The sequence below is a fragment of the Herpailurus yagouaroundi genome, unplaced genomic scaffold (assembly GCF_014898765.1).
Source record: "Herpailurus yagouaroundi ecotype Mexico unplaced genomic scaffold, PumYag 141, whole genome shotgun sequence".
Lineage (NCBI taxonomy): Eukaryota > Metazoa > Chordata > Mammalia > Carnivora > Felidae > Herpailurus > Herpailurus yagouaroundi.
In genome coordinates, this window is record NW_024412396.1 from 36,696,507 (window position 1) to 36,713,524 (window position 17,018).

The following is a 17,018-nucleotide window of genomic DNA, read 5'->3' on the forward strand; positions in this document are numbered from 1 at the left end:
AGAGGGAGACACAGAATCGGAAACAGGCTCCAGGCTCTGAGCCATCAGCCCAGAGCCCGACGCGGGGCTCGAACTCACGGACCGCGAGATCGTGACCTGGCCGAAGTCGGACGTTAACCGACTGCGCCACCCAGGCGCCCCAGGAGTAGATTCTTTAATGCCCCTTACCGATTTAGCCCATCCTCCTTCCCACAACCCCTCCATTAACCCTCTGTTTGTTCACCATATTTAAGAGTCTCTTTATGTTTTTGTTTTTTGTTTTTGTTTGTTTTTTTAAATTTTTTTTTTAACGTTTATTTATTTTTGAGACAGAGACAGAGCATGAATGGGGGAGGGGCAGAGAGAGAGGGAGACACAGAATCAGAAGCAGGCTCCAGGCTCTGAGCCATAAGCCCAGAGCCTGATGTGGGGCTTGAACTCACGGACCGCGAGATCGTGACCTGAGTTGAAGTTGGACGCTTAACCGACTTAGCCACCCAGGCGCCCCTCTCTTTATGTTTTTGTCTCCCTCCCTGTTTTTATATTATTTTTACTTCCCTTCCCATGTGTTCATCTGTTTTGTAACTTAAAGTTCTCCTGTGAGTGAAGTCATATGATATTTGTGTTTCTCTGACAAATTTCACTTAGCATAATACCCTCTAGTTCCATCCACATAGTTGCAAATGGCAAGTTTCATTCTTTCTGATTACCGAGTAATACTCCATTGTATCCATATACCACATCTTCTTTATCCATTCATCCATTGATGGACATTTGGGCTCTTTTCATACTTTGGCTATTGTTGATAGTGCTGCTATAAACATTGGGGTGCATGTGCCACTTTGAAACAGCACATCTGTATCTCTTGAATAAATACCTAGTAGTGCAACTGCTGGGTCATAGGGTAGTTCTATTTTTAATTTTTTGAGGAACCTCCATACTGTTTTCCAGAGTGGCTGCACCAGTTTGCATTCCCACCAGCAGTGCAAAAGAGATCCTCTTTCTCCTCATCCTCGCCAACATCTGTTGTTGCCTGAGTTGCTAATGTTAGCCATTCTGACAGGTGTGAGGTGGTATCTCATTGTGGTTTTGATTTGTATTTCCCTGATGATGAGTGACGTTGAGCATTTTTTCATGTGTCGGTTGGCCATCTGGATGTGTTCTTTGGAGAAGTGTCTATTCATGTCTTTTGCCCATTTCTTCACTGGATTATTTGTTTTTTGGGTGTTGAGTTTGATAAGTTCTTTATAGATTTAGGATCCTAATGCTTTATCTGATATGTCATTTGCAAAGGTTTTCTCCCATTCCGTTAGTTGCCTTTTGGTTTTGCTGATTGTTGCCTTCGCTTTGCAGAAGCTTTTTATTTTGATGAGGTCCCAATAGCTCATTTTTGCTTTTGTTTCCCTTGCTTCTGGAGACGTGTTAAGTAAGAAGTTGCTGAGGCCAAGGTTAAAGAGGTTCTTGCCTGCTTTCTCCTCAAGGATTTTGATGGCTTCCTGTCTTATATTTAGGTCTTTCATCCATTTTGAGTTTATTTTTGTGTATGGTGTAAGAAAGTTTTCCAGGTTGATTTTTCTGCATCTCTCTGTCCAGTTTTCCCAGCACCACTTGCTGAAGAGACCGTCTTTATTCCATTGGATATTCTTTCCTGCTTTGTCAAAGATTAGTTGGCCATACATTTGTTGGTCCATTTCTGGGTTCTCTATTCTATTCCATTGATCTGAGTGTCTGCTTTTGTGCCTGTACCATACTCTCTTGATGATTTCAGCTTTGTAATACAGCTTGAAGTCCGAAGGGTTTTAAATATTATTTTAAATATAAATATATTTTTCTCTGAGGTGTCTGCTATTCATATATTTGTGATGCTCAAACCTATTATGCTCTCTTCCTCCGTTCTGCATTTACCTCAAGGTGCCATAAATTCTCAATGTTCTGTCAAAGTAAAAAAAAAAAAAAGAGCTTTAAAATAAAGCCATTTAGATTTTACTGTATTTTTCATTCATAAGAATGAAAGAACAAAGACTATGTATAGTATTGCTTTTAAGCATGACTTTAAGTTGGAATAAATTTCAGAACCTGGAATTATTTAATATTTCCGAGGCACTCCATAAAAGGAGAATGAGTAGAACTATAGTTCATTCTGTTTACATATTAGCTTTGAATTTTGAATTTTTCAGTGCACAAAGAAGACTTGAAATTTATATGCTTATGTTAGAAAATAATTTCAGTTTTTTGCAACATGATGATGTTTGGAACTCTAGCATCATAAAGACTTATTTCAGCTTAGGGAAAAGAAGCTTAGGACATTGATAACTTTTCATTACCTAGAATGTTCTGGAAATTGTTTCTATTAAATAAGTCAGTCCTTTCAATGGAGTGTTTCAATTGGTAGTTCTGTATGTAGATTGTCTCTGTTGTTTTTATTGGGTTTTGTTTTTGTTTTTCTTGTTAAATCCTCTAAAATGAATTACTCAACACTATCTGTAATAATGACCAATAAATAAATTCTTTATTAAACACATTTCCTACAGCTCTGCAACTGAGTGAAGTGTACTTGTTTAGGTGTTAGTTAAATGATAGGTGTCATTCTCTTTCATAGTAACATGTCCATGTGAAATAATAAAATGAACTCTAGTTCCTGCAGAGTAGAATTGCTGCTCTATTAAACTCTTAAGTGACTAGTATGTTTTATGTATCCAGAAAGTGTCGGAGTGCAGTAAAGGATTGATTTTGGTTACTAAATTTATTCCATGCTATATATAAATATTTCTGTTTTAGACTCGGGAACAGGAGGAATTGGAAGAAGCTTTAGAGGTAGAAAGACAGGAAAATGAACAAAGAAGACTGTTTATTCAAAAAGAAGAACAACTGCAGCAGATTCTAAAAAGGAAGAACAAGCAAGCTTTTTTAGATGAACTGGTATGTAATAATGCTAAATGTCTTGAACAAATCATTAGTATTCAGAGTTTATTTTTCCTTTTTATTATGCTGGATAATGGCATTTAAATGGCATTTTTATTGGCATATTCAGTGCTGGTGTATTCAACTTCTATTCCTTTATTAAAAAAAACCCATTTTGTCAATATCCGTTTTATTTTTAGATGAAAGAGCAATGTAACTGATGTAAGGCAGTGTACTATTAATAGGTTATTTATGCTTTGTTTTTAAGGCAGTTTTCTCCTGATTAACACTGGCTTTCTTATAACTAGCCCATTTTCAAGTGTTTTGGCTTCATGTGAAATTTATAGTGATTCTATTTACTCTGTGAGAACTATGTTTCATATTTTTGCATGAGAAAGAATGTATTTGAAAGAAATGGCAGTGTTTTGCAAATTGTGTTTTCCAATAATTAGCTCCTCAAGTAGTCATCATTGTTAGATAATAGCAGTAATAATAACTAAGGCTTCGGAAATGTTTCACAGGTTTGACGGTATATTATTTGATGCTTATAACCTAGGGTGATAACATAAAATCACAGTAGAAATCGTCCTTTCCAGGAAAGTCTTTTGCATTCTTCCCTTTCCTTTTCTGTCCACATAATTAATTTCTATGTAGTGGTAACATACTTTAATTCGTCAGTCTAGTTGATGTGGTATTTGTAACTCTATGATTAGGTAAATGTGTATGTGTATATTTTTATACCATTCTTTTGGCCAAATGTGAGCTGACCAGGAATAAAAAGAGAAAACAAGATAATTAAATAGAAGTAGGTGAGAAAGTAAGGAAAAGTAAGAGTAAGGGCATTAATGAGGCTTAGATAGAAAATGTGTTTCATAAACCCTATCTACTTTGTGTAAGTGGAATGTAAATTTGGTTCTAAAAATAGAGACAGCATATAAAATAGAATATATTTTTCTTAGTGATTTCCACTAATTTTTCTTGAAATCATTGTCAGTTGTGCCTTTAACAGTTGAAATGACACATGTGTTTTACCTTTTTTTGTTGACATGAATTTTGTGAAAATTGAAAACTTTAAAGAATGAATTAGTAAATACTGATGTTCTAATTATTTTATTGAAAGGTTCTTTCCCCCATCATTTTATACAAAGAGGGACATACTTTTCCTTGGTAATGCTTCTCCTTTATACAATTAATTGAATTAATTCAAAATAGAACTTAGACATGAAATGAAAATATACTTTAATATTTAAAAAATATTGCATCTAGTATAAAGAGATTTTAGATATAATTTTGAGGTTAGCTGGCTCTGCATAGCAATTATTCTTTGCCTATATTTTTAGTCCTCAAAGTAATGTTTTGCTGCCTCATTGAGTGCTAGTGGCATGACGCTCCCCTTTAATTCAGTGGGGCATGAAGCAAGATGTAAAACTGCCAATGTTGTACATTGTGTATAACCTGGAGTTAATATTGGTTTTTGTGAGACCTCCCCCCAAACTCCCTGCAACTTCCTGTTTTCTTCACCTGCAAGTCATTATTGCACATACTTTCTTCACTGTTTAGAGCATGTAACATGGTGGTTAAATAAAAGTTAGAAATTTACTGTATTCATTAGACCAATTAATTACAACAGATTGTTTTTAAATACCAGTACATTTTGAATTTTCGGTTTCCTAATTTTATTTTTAAAAATTCTCTGTTACTTTAATTTTTAAATGATCATTCATTGTTTCTGTTAAAATGTTAATGTATGTTTAGTTCTTCTTGACTAATAGAAAGAATTATTAAATTTCTTTTTATCTTCCTGCATCCTTAATAAGTAAAAAACACACTTTGTTTCTTTTTCTATGTATATTCGTGTGTTAGATTCTATGAAAAAGATAATATTGGCATTTGTAAATATGTCTAGAAGCTTAAATCTTAGAATTGTTCTCTGGATCTAATTTAGGCAACAAGCACTACTTATTAAGAATTTTTTTTCTCCTGTTTTTGGGTTTGATTCTTGTGCTAATGGTCACTCTTTAACCTTTTAAAAGCATTACATTATACTGTATGTGACAGATTTTAATGTTATGGTCTTAATGTTTATGACTTAGCATTTACCATAATGTTGCCTAAAAAGTCCATTTATTTAATCCTAACTGTAAATTCAGTTTTTTTTAACAGTTTGGAAAAAGATTTTTAAACAGGTCCTAACTTATTAAATCTTTTTATATTCCTGTTTGAAAATTTTCTTCAGTTTATGTCTTAAATTTTGTTAAGGGCTAATACTGTCAAAATGCAGTAGCTGATCTTTATTAGAAATATTGTTTGCCAGATGGCTTGCTTAAAGTCAGTTAAAATAATCTTTAAAAAGTGGTCATTATAAAGCTTTTAATGAGTATTACAGGCAGTCTTATTAAAATTTCTTTAAATATTAAACAGTATACCTTCAGGCAATTAATGAGGTTTAGAGAACCTTTCAAGATAACCTGGAAAGCTAAGAAAAATGAAATAACTTGCTAAGGCTGAATCTGCATTTTATGTATTCTTGAGAGCATGTATATTCCCATAGTTTTTTTTTTTTTTACTCCATTGATTGATTTTGTTGTTGTTAGAGCTCCTGCTTAATTCTCTCTTTTTTTTTAAATGTGTATTTACTTTTTGAGAGAGAGAGAGAGAGAGAGCGCGCGCGCACGCAGGGGAGGGGCAGAGAGAGAGGGAGAGAGAAATCCCAAGCAGACTCTGCACCATCAGTGCAGAGCCCGATGTGGGGCTCAAACTCACGAACCTTGAGATCATGACCTGAGCTGAAACCAAAAGTTGGACAATTAACTGCCTGAGCTCCTGTTTAATTCTAACTTAACTTTCACAAAGATTTTCAGGCGTCAAAGTTTTGAGTGCTAAAATGGAATGAAGCAGATTTGAAGTAAATTGTATGCCTTAATGTCAAAATTGGTTTTAGATTCCTAGAATGTTTATTTTTTATTGAATTTCAGCTGTTTTACCAAGGCATTTAATGTTCAGGGCCTTTTATGTGAAAGTGAAACCAGGATTAAAACAGGCCCAAGTATTGATTAGCAACTTTTTTGAAGTGAGCCCACTGTCTTGCGTTTATATAAGGACTTTCACTTAGAGTAAATACCAGGTATGGAAGAGTATTTGAATTCACTTAGAGTATAGATTGAGGAGAAATGCTAAGAAATTTAGTTTTCTTCTGTTAATTTTTACATATGAAAAGGCAGTAATGGGTTTTAAAAGATGTTTTGGTCCACAGTCCATTTAAATTCTCTCTTAATTTTACGTTTAATTATAAAATTCTTTTTTTTTTTTAAATTTTTTTAACGTTTATTTATTTTTGAGACAGAGAGAGATAGAGCATGAACGGGGGAGGATCAGAGAGAGAGGCTCCAGGCTCTGAGCCATCAGCACAGAGCCCGACGCGGGACTTGAACTCACGAACCGTGAGATCATGACCTGAGCCGAAGTCGGATGCTTAACCGACTGAGCCACCCAGGCGCCCCTTAATTATAAAATTCTTAATGAACATCTAGAATAGCTGCAGGAATTCACAGCAATACTGTTGCTAATGCATAACTAATGCTTTATTGCAGAGTATGAAAGGTGTTCAAGTATATTCTCAATAGTATATATTTCATTCATTCTCCTTTATTATTTTTTAAATTAAAACAATTTTTTAAATGTTTATTTTTAACAGAGAGAGTAAGTGGGGGAGGGGCAGAGAGAGAGGTAGACAGAGGATCCAAAGCGGGCTCTGTGCTGACAGCACCGAGTCTGATGCAGGACTCGAACCCATGAACTGTCTGTCTGAGCCGAAGTAAGATGCTTAACGGACTGAGTCACCCATGCGCCCCTTTAATGTTTTTTTTTAATTTATTTATTTTTGAGAGAGACAGAGTATGAGCAGGGGAGGGGCAGAGAGAGACACACACAGAATCTGAAGCAGGCTCTAGGCTCTGAGCTGTCAGCACAGAGCCTGATGTGGGGCTCAAACTCAGAAACCGAGAGATCATGACCTGAGCCTAAGTTGGACACTTAACTGAGTGAGCCACCCAAGTGCCCCTATTTTCCTTTATTATTGCTAAAGGCCCCAAGGCTATATTTTATAAATAAAATTTGTGTTCTTCCATTTAAAAAATTTTAATCTTTGTAACATTGCTCTTGCAAAGCACTTCTGTTACCAAGTCTTGAGGTACAGATTTATTCTAGGACAATTCTGCTGAAATAATTTGCTTTTTATTTGAATTACTTCTGTACTATAGACTTAAAAAAGTTCCTTTAAATATATTAACTACATTTGTGCCTAAAAAATTGTATAAAGTTGTTAGATTTGGAAAGAAAATTAGATTCTGCTGTATGTTTCCTTTCATACGAGGGAATGTTTAACAATATAGTCTTTCCAGGATTAAGTTCTGGGTTGTTATTATTTTAAAAATCTCTAGGCCATTTGAAAAATATGTCTGTTTTCATAGATAGCCTTGGTATAGGCTCAATATCTATAGGTATAGATAGAAATGTGTTTGTAATCTTCATTTTTGTTTACAGATATAAAGTACTGTGTGTATATTATCTCCTTCCTTCTGCATGTGTTTCTGTGTTCTTATTTAACTGAAAACTCGGGAAGGAAAAAGTCTGGATACGTTTAGTTTAGACCTTAGTTCCACAGCATGTGGAAGAACATGTAAGAGAACTTCATGTTAAACAGGATAAATGCATCTGCATATAAGAATTACTATCATTGCTTGTGTCATTCATATGTATATATGCAGATTTATGTAAATAGTAGCCCTCTTTTAGTGTCAATATAAGGTATTAAAATAAATATTTGCTATCATTTTGTCAATTAAAAAAATTTAGACTTAATTTCTAAAAATAAGTTCAGTAAAGGAGAGAATATATTTTTGGTTGTACTTAACAATCGTTCTATTGTGCAAAACAGAACAAGGATCATTTCCAAACGGCCTCAGGTGAAACCTAATGGGAAACAATTTCAAACTGGTCTGAATTCACTGGTAGAAGAATGTGTCTTAGATAAACATCTGATCTACGTTATAGTACTTTGTATTACTCTTTTTGTGATTAGCTTTTAATTTTTTTTATTTTAATAAATATGGTTGGCTTTGCTAGATGAAATAAGACCCTATTGTCTTTAATGTGGATTTTATAAAAATACTTTTTTGCAGGTTATTTTGATTTATGAATCTCAAACAGCCTTTTCTTATTATGGAATGTTAAAATTTTTTGTGAAGTGTTCTCCATAAAGTGAATATTTAGGTTGACATCAAGTGCCTATGAAAGGGCATAATTTAAAATGAAAGACTTGTTGCTCATTAGTTTTTCCTTTTTAACTTTCATGTTGCACTTTAACTTTTCTTACAGGAGAGTTCAGATCTCCCTGTTGCTCTACTTTTGGCTCAGCATAAAGATAGATCTACCCAGTTGGAAATGCAACTTGAGAAACCTAAACCTATAAAACCAGTGACATTTTCCACAGGCATCAAAATGGTAAGCTGTATTTTAATGGCTTGTTTGAAAGATATATTTCAAGGATTGCAGTTTATAATTTTATATTGATTTTTACAGATAAACTGGAAGGTTCAGATGTTTAAGAACAGTATTTGATCTAGGCTAGACATCTAGAAACATGAATATGTGTAGTGTAAGGAAAATGGAAAGTAATAAATAATTCTCAAAGTACATGACACTGTTTTGTTGTACACGATACTGGGTTTGTATATATATTTTTTTTCTACATAAATTTTAAGCTTGTAGTGTAGGAAAACATTCTTAAAAGAAAATACAGCGTTCTGGTTTCTCATATGGCATGTAAGAAGCTTGGATGTTGCCAACTCATAATAACAAGTCAAAAGCTGAGCATAGTGAAAAATCAACAACTTTTCTTAGATCCATAAATGAAGAGAGATCAAAAGGCAAACCGCTGCCCTCAAAATTAGAGAGATTGACAGAGAATACAGTGTTTCACAACTTACCAGGGCAGTCACCTCACCGGGAAACAGTGCTCCTATAGGGAAATCTGATTATAATTGATAAATTGTTGGAGGCTCAGTGTGGACAACTCTGAGAGTTTAAAACTCCATGGAGGAACCAGTCATTGAGGGCCCCCACACTTTTTTGTGTGTTACCTCTTGCACCTCTACGAGATTCTCTAGTGAATATTAGAGAAAAATCCCCTCTTGTTTCTGGCAGAGGAAAGGGAAATGGAACAGTTTTGAAATATACCAGTGCATTCTATTCTTAATAAGGCCTACCCTCAGGAGAAACTATTTCATCAGAGCCTAAACTGCTGGAGTTTATCAGAACCTACCTGATGCAGGGGAAGGGAAATACTCAATTCCAGCTGCTCAGGTCTTGTGTGTGGGAGAAGGGAAATAACATAACTTCAGCCCACTCTAACCATCTTGCCCCACCTAAGAGGAGGAGGGAGGGACTGAGAAGCACATGTGAAGTTCATAGTCTAGAGGCACAGGCTCTTTAAAAGACTGAGACCTAATCATAGAACTATAAAATGTGCTACCAACCCCCACACCTCACCACCACATTGCTTAAGTCCTATTTATAGTAGTTCCTTTTTTCCAGTCCATCATGCCTTAGCTATCAAGAAAAAAAAAAATGATGAAACATACTAAAAGGCAGAAAACAGAGTTGGAAGAGACAGAGCCAGCCTCAGAACCAGGCTTAGATATGGCAGGGATGTTGGAATGATCAGACTGGGAATTTAAAACAATTGTGATTAATATGCTAAGGATGCTAATGGATAAAGTAGACAACATACAAGATCAGATGGGCAGTGGTGAGGAGGGGGATGGAAATTCTGAGAAAGAACCAAAAAGAAATGCTAGAGAAAAAAACACTAACAGAAATGAGGCATACCTTTGATGGGCTCATTAATAGATTAGGTACCCCTGATGAAAGAATCTTTGAGCAAGAAGATACACCAATAGACTCCTTGAAAACTGAAAACCAAAGAGAAGAAGACTTGAAACAGACAAAAAAGCAGAACAATATCGAAGGACTATGGGATGACTACAAAAGTATACCACAAGGGCGCCTGGGTGGCTCAGTCGGTTAAGCGTCCGACTCTTGATTTCTGCTCAGGTCATGATCTCACAGTTTGTGAGTTTGAACCCCATGTCAGGATCTGCACTGACAGTGCAGAGCTTGCTTGTGATTCTCTCTCTCCCCCCCCCCCCCCTCTCTGCCCATCCCCTGCTTGTGCTCTCTCTCTGGCTCTCTCTCAAAAGAAAAAAGAAAAAAGAAGAAAAAAGTTGTACCGCTTGCATAATGAAAATACCAGAAAGAGAAGAATGAGGAAAAGGCACAGAAAAAATATTTGAAATGGTAACAAGTGAGAATTTCCCCCAAATTAACACCAGAAACAAAACCTAAGATCCAGAAAGCTCAGAGAACACTAAGTAGGATAAATGCTCAAAAAACTATGCCTAGGCATATCATTTTCAAATTACAGGAAGTTGAAGATAAAAAATCCTGAAGCAGCCAGAGGGGGGAAAATACCTTACCTATAGAGGAGCAAAGACAAGTATTATATCTGGCTTCTCGTCAGAAACCACACAAACAAGAAGAGAATGGTGTGTAATATAAGATGATGAGTGAAAAAAACCACCGACCTAGAATAATGTACCTTGCAAAATTATCTTTTAAAACTGATTCAGGATGCCCAGGTGGCTCAGTCGGCTGAGCGTCCAACTCCTGGTTTCAGCTCAGGTGGTTTGATCTTGTGGTTTGTGAGATCGAACCCTGTATTAGGCTCTGCACTGACAGCGTGGAACCTGCTTGGGATTCTCTATCAGCCTCTTCCCTGCTAGTGCTTGCATGCGCTCTCTCTCTTTCAAAATAGACATTTAAAAAAAAGTGAAGGAGAAATAAAGGTTATCAGACAAACTAAAAAAAAAGGAATTGTTTGTCAGTAGACCTTCCTTGAAAGAAGTGTTAAAAGAAGTTCTTTTAGAGCCAAGGAAAATGAAATAGGTCAGAAGCTAAGATGTAAAAAAGGAAAGGAAGAGCATAAGAGAAGAAATAAGACAGAATAAAAACTTACATTTTTGTTCTTATTCTAACAGATAAGTCTAATAGCAATATTATATTTGAGTATGTTTGTTTATGTGTGTCTGTATATACACACATGTTTATATATAAGTGCAATGAATGACAGTGGTAATGCAAGAGACAGGAGGAAGCAATTAGAATTATTTTATTATCATGAGGCACTCACAGCAATGTTTCCCTCCCCAACTGCCCATTCAGCTGATTTTTGGTTTTTAAAATTGCCTATCTTGTTTGTCATATGTGTGCCACCAATTAGATTATAAACATCTTGAGGGCAGAGGCTGCATATTTTAACTTCATTTTATATGATCATGAGTATGTGGGTACTTGGACAATATAAAATATTCATAATTCATTTTAAATTTATAAATTTAGGAAATAACACATTTTCAAATAATGTAAAGGAAAACATTACTCATTAAGGAATTACAAAAGCTTTTAAGAGACAATATAGAGAAAAGAAAATGGGCATGGAAAGACTCAGATGCAATGGGATTAAATTTCAGCTTTACCACTTACTAGGTGTGTGTGCATGGGTAAGAGATTTCTTTACTCTTTCTGAGTTTGTTTCCTCATTGGTAAAGCTGAGATAAATTTCACTTTATATGATTGTTTGGAAGATTAAAACGTATGTATAAAATGTTCACTAAGTGCAACTTTAATGTTATCAGTAGTGTTTGTTTATTATAGTTAAATATCTAAGTGAGTTACATTATAATTTATTTACATTGTGTAATTAGGTAATACATATTTTAGGATTCTTGAATTTGAGGGAATTTTATGATATTTTTGGCATTTTTATGCTTCGTAAATCTGTGGTGGTGCTGTGATCATAGTGTTTTTTTTTTTTTTTATTTTTAATTTTTTACATGTTTATTTTTGAGGGGCACCTGGGTTGTTCAGTCATTTAAGCATCTGACTCTTGGTTTCACCTCAGGTCATGATCTCACAGTTTGTGAGTTTGAGCCCCACATCGGGCTCTACACTGACAGCACACAGCCTGCCTGGGATTCTCTCTCTCTCTCTCTCTCTCCCTCTCTCTGCCCCTCCCCTGCTTGCTATCTCTTTCACTCTCTCTCAAATAAATAAACAAAAAAAATAAATGTTTATTTTTGAGAGAGAGAGGCAGAGAGAGAGGGAGACGCAAAATCCAAAGCAGTCTCCAGGCTCTGACCTGTCAGCAGAGTGCTGTGGGGGTCTCCAACTCAGGAACTGTGAGATCATGACCTGAGCCAAAGTTGGACACTTAAATGACTGAGCCAGGTGCCTACTATGATCACAGTGTTTTAAAGCTCTTTAAAATTTATTTGTTTGTTTGTTTGTTTACTTATTTACTTATTTATTTATTTATTTATAAAATGCTTACTTATTTATTTTGAGAGAGAGAAGAGAGAGAGCGAGTGGGAGAGAGAGAACCTAATACAGGGCTGGAACTCATGAACTGTGAGATAATGACCTGAGCCGAAATCAGGAGGTGGGATGCTTAACTGACAGAGCCAGCCCAGGCACCTAAAACTTATTGTTTTAAACAATTAAAAAAATTTTTTTAAATGTTTATTTATTTTTTAAAGAAAGAGAGACAGAGCACGAGTAGGGGAGGGGCAGAGAGCGAGGGAGACACAGAATCTGAAGCAGGCTGCTGGTTCTGAGCTGTCAGCACAGAGCCCGATTCAGGGCTTGAATTCATGAACGGTGAGATCATGACCTGAGCTGAAGTCGGCTGCTTAACTGACTGAGCCACCTAGGTGCCCCTAAAATTTATGTTTTAATTCGTGTATAGTAAAGGTCATTCTTTGTGGTATACAGGGTCTTGACAAATGCACACTGTGTATCTACCTCTATAATCATAATATAGAGCAGTCCCATCACCCCTCAAAATTCCCTTCTGCTACGATTTCATAGTCAACCCTGTACCCCTAAACCCCCTATCTCTGTCTCTGTTGTTTTGGATTTTCCAGAATGGCATATAAATGGAATCATACATATAGGCCTTTAGGTCAAGTTTTGTTAACTTAGCAACATGTGTTTGAGATCATGCATGTTGTTGTTGTTCCTTTTTGTTGAGTGATATATCATTTTATGGATATACCAGTTTCTTTATTCATCAGTTGAAGGACATTTGGGTTTTGTTTTTGTTTTTTAATGATTACAAATGAAGTTGCTACAAACTGTATGCTACAACATACAGTTGTGTGCATACAGTTGTGTGTGTACATAGGTTTTCATTTCTATTGGGTAAATACTAAGAATGAAATTGGTGACGTATGGGGTATGGGTATGTTTAGTTTTGTAATAAACTGTCAAACTGTTTTTCAAAGTGACTGTGCCCGTTGGCATTCCCACCAACCTTGTATGAGTGTTCTAATTGCTCTGTATCCTTGCCAGTGCTCGGTATTTTGAGTTTTAAAAATATTTTAGGCATTCTAAACAAGTGTGTAATGATTTTTCATTATGGTTTTGACTAGTGATGTTGAGCATCTTTTCATGTGTTTGTTATCAGTGTTTCATTTGCCCTTAGCATTTACTTCAACACTTTAGGTATTTTTTCAGATAAGGTTGTGGCCTTATTATTTATTTTCTTTTTTCTTCCCTCTTTTACAATTTTTTGTTTTGTGAAATGTAATGTAAATACACAAAAGTGCACAGAACCAAACTATATAGCTCAGTGAATTGTCACAAAGTTAACATCTGTGTAACCATCATAGGGGTAAAAAAAAAAAGATATTGTCAATGTTCTTGAAGTCCACCTCATGACCCCTTAGATTTGGTCAGTACCCTATTCTTTTTCCTCAAAGAAGTCACTCACTCTTCTTTTATGGCAGTTCCTTTCTTGGTTTTATAAATAGCTTTTACATCTAAGCATGTATGTCTTACCTTCATTAATATTGTGTCTGTTCATTGTTATGTTTGTGAGATTCATCCATGTTTTTGCATATAGCTGTAACTTTTTTCATTTTCACTGCTAGGTAATGTTCCATTGGAGGAATATACTATTTATCCATTCTGTTGTTGCTGGATGTTTGGATTCCTTAGACTTTTTGGTATTATGAATTATGCCAATGTTTTTATTTATGTTTCTTGGCATACATGTACACATTGGTTTGGTGGCTATTTATCTGGGAGTAGAGTTATTAGGTGATAGTGAATATGTATATTCACTTTAGAAGATACTACTAAATCATTTTCCAAAGTGGTTTTTACCAGTTGTATTTCTGTCAGCAGTATTCTTGTTATTCCATATTCTTGTCAACATTTGGGAGGTTTTTGTCTTTTCCAGTTTTACCAATCTGGTGGGTATTTACTAGTATATTATGATTCTTTTTTTTTTTTGTAAGCTCCATGCTCAATGTGGGGCTTGAACTCACGACCCTGAGATCAAGAGTTACATGTTCTACTGACTGAGCCAGCCAGGTACCTTGTGTTTTGTGATTCTAATCTGCATTTTACTTTGTTGATCACTAATGACATTGAGCATTGGCTATCCTGTTTTCTGAAATGCCTGCTCAAGACTGTTGCTCATGTGTAGGAATTCTTTTTGTGTTCTAGATTTAAGCCTTTTATTAATCATATGTGTCATAGGAGCTGAGATTAAATTATTTGCTAGATTGATCACCTGGTTGGCTCGGGTGGTGGAGCATGTGACTCTTCATCTCTTGTGAATTCAAGTCCCATGTTGGATGTAGAGATTACCTAAAAATAAAATCTTAAAAAAAAACTATGCGTGTGTGTGTGCATGTGTGTGTGTGTGTGTGTGTGTGTGTGTGTGTGTGTGTGCATCTATACACACACATACTGTCTCTCAAGGGATAGGGATTCTTGGTTGTGTGATTTCAGTGGTAGCATTTGCGATCTGTTGCATGCCTTCATACTGTTCCAACTTGCTGAGAAGTAAAAGTGTTTCCTTTTACCTGTCCCCCCTGCCCCGCAAAAACCCCACAAAGAGTTTAAGAAAAGACCAGAGTTTTTTTTTTACTGTGGCTTGTTTGTTTTCACTCTCTTGAAGGTGTCTTTTGATGTCTTTATTGATTTACTTTTTTATTATCTACCTGGAATTGATTTTTTTTTTGATATGATGTAAGCATTAGCTTGTTGAGATTCATATAACTTAAGTGTGTGATAAATACCTATTATTGTTTATTATAACAATTCAGCTTCTGGTTCAAAGGCAAGGTGAACATTTTAAATGATGTATTTTATGTGGATTTATTAATATTACTGAATGGGGTGATTGACACATAATGTAGATGGAAATCCAGTGTTGATGTAGTTGAGTGCTTTTATACTCTTTGGAAAAATCAATCCTAAAATGCGGGATGAAAAGTAACATTTATTGAGCACCTATATCCCAGGGGTTGATTTCATTGAACACATGTTGGTAAGGATGCCAACATTGCTTAAGACTTTGTGACTTACGATAGTTCTTTTTAATGAAAGTTGTCGTATTTAGTTTTTATATTTCCATGAAATAGATGATAGTCTTATTTTTGCAGATGTGAAAACTGAGTCTGTCTCAGAGAAATTAGATCACATATAAAAGATGACACCTGAACTCATTCTCTTTGTATTATACCTCATTATTTAATTAATGAGACTGTTAAAAAAACCAAAATTTATAAATTCTACTTCAAGTGTCTTTCTGATTTGAAGAGAGCTAGGATTGAGTTAATTGCTTGTAATAGTGGGCTGATTATTTGGACTGGGTAACATAAAGGACAGGAGCCAGCACAATGACCTTTTCCTTTCCTGATCTGCTCTACTTCAAGAAAGTCCAGCACAACAAATGAAGTCAGATACACTGAATTTGGAGAAGGTCCAAGGAAGACATTATAAATGTGATTGAGAGTTTTAGAAATAGAATCTTTGAGATGTGACTGAGAAGACAAAATGTATTTTAATAAACCTAGAGAAAGATAAAGGATTAAAAATTGGCATAAAATAATGAGTAAGAAATGAGAATTTAATTATTATGTATTGAAATATGTAGAGTTGAGGCTGTCAGGGAAGATATTTTGGCTAGGGATGTTCACATAATATTGTGCCTGATGTATTCTTTGAATTATATGTCCTAGGAATTAAACTCTCAGTTGGTGGGGAAGTGTCAAGGGTAGGATCTTAGAAAGATAATTTATAAAATTTGTGACTTGACTTTCTTAAATAATTCCACTTAATCACTGTCTAATGCGTGAATAGGAGAAACTTCATTTTATATATTTGTTGTCTTTTTTATGGTGATAGCTTTGAACTCTTTTTTTTTTATGATTTCATTTTTTTTAACTAATCTCTACACCCAACATGGGGCTCCAACTTAAAACCCTGAGATCAAGAGTCACATGCTTTACTGACTGAGCCAGCCAGGTGCCTCTGAACTTTTAAAATGAGATTTCGAAATTTGTTTCTAGTTACTTCTTTGTAATTTGTTTCACGTTAGTTCTTTCAATTTTATTGCTTCAAATCCCAGCAGTATAACTTTAGGGTCTTCTGTTTCATCTTCATTTCACAAGTAATTCTAATTTTTTCCCCAAATGAATAGATATGGCTGCCATTCCTGATTACATCATTCTGACTTGAGCCTATGAACAGACTTAAAAAATAAAAACAGATTTTTGCCCCCATTTGTTACTAATTAGTGTCATTAAATATTCATACAGAAAATCTACAGATTTAAGTAACTAAGTCTTAGTCGTTTGGGAGGGTGGAAAGACACATTGGTCGTGTCATAAAAATAGGAGCCGGAATCGAAGGCTGGGATTCTAGTACTTTTTCAGACAGGATGGTGTTCTAAACTTCACTATGTGTTTGTATGCAAACTGGAAACAAACTGAATCACAAAGATAAATTAAGAGTTATTTTTAAGTATAGCTTTTGGTTCTTTATGGATGATTACTGGTGTGTTGTTTAGGGGAATATGCCACCCATTGCCAAAGGGGAAAGCTGTTTGAGTATTTTAACCTTAATGTTTAAAAACATTTATATTATCTATGGGTGAACCAGATCAGAGCTCATTTGTAATATTAATTGGCTTTTCTGACTAGTATTTAGTTATTTATATCAATCAT

The 17,018-nt window shown here is 35.1% G+C and overlaps 1 protein-coding gene across 2 annotated transcripts in view; it reads left to right on the forward strand.

Annotated features, from left to right (window-relative positions):
* The window catches only part of MNAT1 (MNAT1 component of CDK activating kinase), a 237,487-nt gene that overhangs the window by 92,203 nt on the left and 128,266 nt on the right, over nt 1-17,018 (forward strand). For both annotated transcript variants that reach the window (XM_040477324.1, XM_040477323.1), the window contains exons 6-7: nt 2,758-2,898; nt 8,257-8,382. In XM_040477324.1, coding sequence (XP_040333258.1) covers nt 2,758-2,898; nt 8,257-8,382 — 267 coding nt within the window. The remainder of the gene's footprint in view (nt 1-2,757; nt 2,899-8,256; nt 8,383-17,018) is intronic.